This window comes from Nematolebias whitei, chromosome 1 (genome assembly GCF_014905685.2).
Source record: "Nematolebias whitei isolate Nwh7 chromosome 1, NemWhi1, whole genome shotgun sequence".
Classification (NCBI taxonomy): Eukaryota; Metazoa; Chordata; class Actinopteri; order Cyprinodontiformes; family Rivulidae; genus Nematolebias; species Nematolebias whitei.
Genome location: NC_056498.1, coordinates 32,899,425 through 32,900,840, shown reverse-complemented (window position 1 = coordinate 32,900,840; position 1,416 = coordinate 32,899,425). Strand labels below are relative to the sequence as shown.

Below are 1,416 nucleotides of genomic sequence, written 5' to 3'. Positions count from 1 at the left end.
TTGTCATATTCAGACTCTGATAAAAATCAATTTGTCACATTCAGACTGCCATAAAAAATCAATTTATCACATTCTGATTGCCATACAATTTTCAGATTTGTCGTCTTCAGATGAGAACAAAAAGGATTTGTCACATTCAGACTTCCATACATTCTAATTTGTCACATTCAGACTGCCATACAATTTCAGATTTGTCGTCTTCAGACTGGCACAAAAAAGATTTGTCACATCCAGACTGGAACAAAAAATTTGATATTTCACATTCTGATTGCCAGAACAAATAGATTTGTCACATTCAGATTGCCATAAATATTGGATGTGGCCCATTTTTGCCAGCAGTGTCATTGTAGCCTCTTTATCCAAACTGAGGTCATTTTAATACAACAGGTAGGTTGTAAGATATTAATTGTTCATAATATCTCCACAGAACGCACCTTTAAAGGACCTGAACTACCTTTGTGTTGGTCTGGACCAGTAATGGGGATGCAGATGATTTAGCAGCCAAATAGTTGAGTTTTTCCATTAAACTGAGAAAACTGGCAGCAGAGCAGTTAAACATGGCGGGGGGTGGACGCAGGCAGGAATGAACCTTTCCTGCATCGACTGGTGAGCAGAGAAGACAGATAAAAGCAGCTAAAATAACTCACGCACACACCCGCAAAGATTCCCGTTCCGCGCACAAAACTCGTTACATAACTCTTGAACCTAAATCAAAGCTGCGGCACAAGTGCGCGCGCACCTTTTTAATGCTTTTAATCAAAGTGTGACACAGACCTGCTCGAGTCGGTCCTGCAGGACCTGGAAGGACTGGGACAGGTCCCGCGTCTGTCTCCAGGTCCACGCCGTGAACAGCGCGCTGCACGCGGCCAGAGACAGCGCGGCCCAGACGAGCCGCAGTTTGCGCACTCTCCTCCTCTGCAGAACCCGCTGCATGTTTGGGCGCACTCCCTCCCCGCACAGCTATACCCGCTCACCTCCGCACAGCCCCCCCAGAGGCGCTCAGTAACTCCATCCCCGCAGTGCAAGTCCCCGCAGACGCGTTCCGCTCCAAATGTCCATTCCGTGAGTGGAGACGCGCAAGAGACGCACGACAGGACTCCGTCAGTCCCGGCTTTATTATTATTATTATTATGTATTTAATTATTTTAAAATCTCCCAGATGACTCAATAAAGTTGCATGAAGTCGGACTGGGTCAGAACCACCATCCTCCCCGCGCGCTGACGGTCCCTGAAGACGAGAAAAGCGCAGCTCGCGCGCATCAGCTGTTGCATCCTGCTGCTGGCGATTTGTTGACTCAGCGCTCTTGTCTTCCCTTTAAACGGAGCCCTGGGGGGTCAGTCTATTAGGCAGTCAGACTGAGCACACGCACGCTTCTGCTGGTGTGTGTGTGTGTGTTTGGGGGGGGGGGGGGGGGG

The 1,416-nt window shown here is 48.5% G+C and overlaps 1 protein-coding gene across 1 annotated transcript in view; it reads right to left on the bottom strand.

The window, feature by feature from the left end:
• tnfsf12 (TNF superfamily member 12) overlaps window positions 1-933 on the bottom strand; it is a 12,733-nt gene extending 11,800 nt beyond the window's left edge. Inside the window, exon 1 of the mRNA XM_037683712.1 lies at window positions 775-933. Coding sequence (XP_037539640.1) covers window positions 775-933 — 159 coding nt within the window. The remainder of the gene's footprint in view (window positions 1-774) is intronic.
• Window positions 934-1,416: the final 483 nt, after the last annotated feature.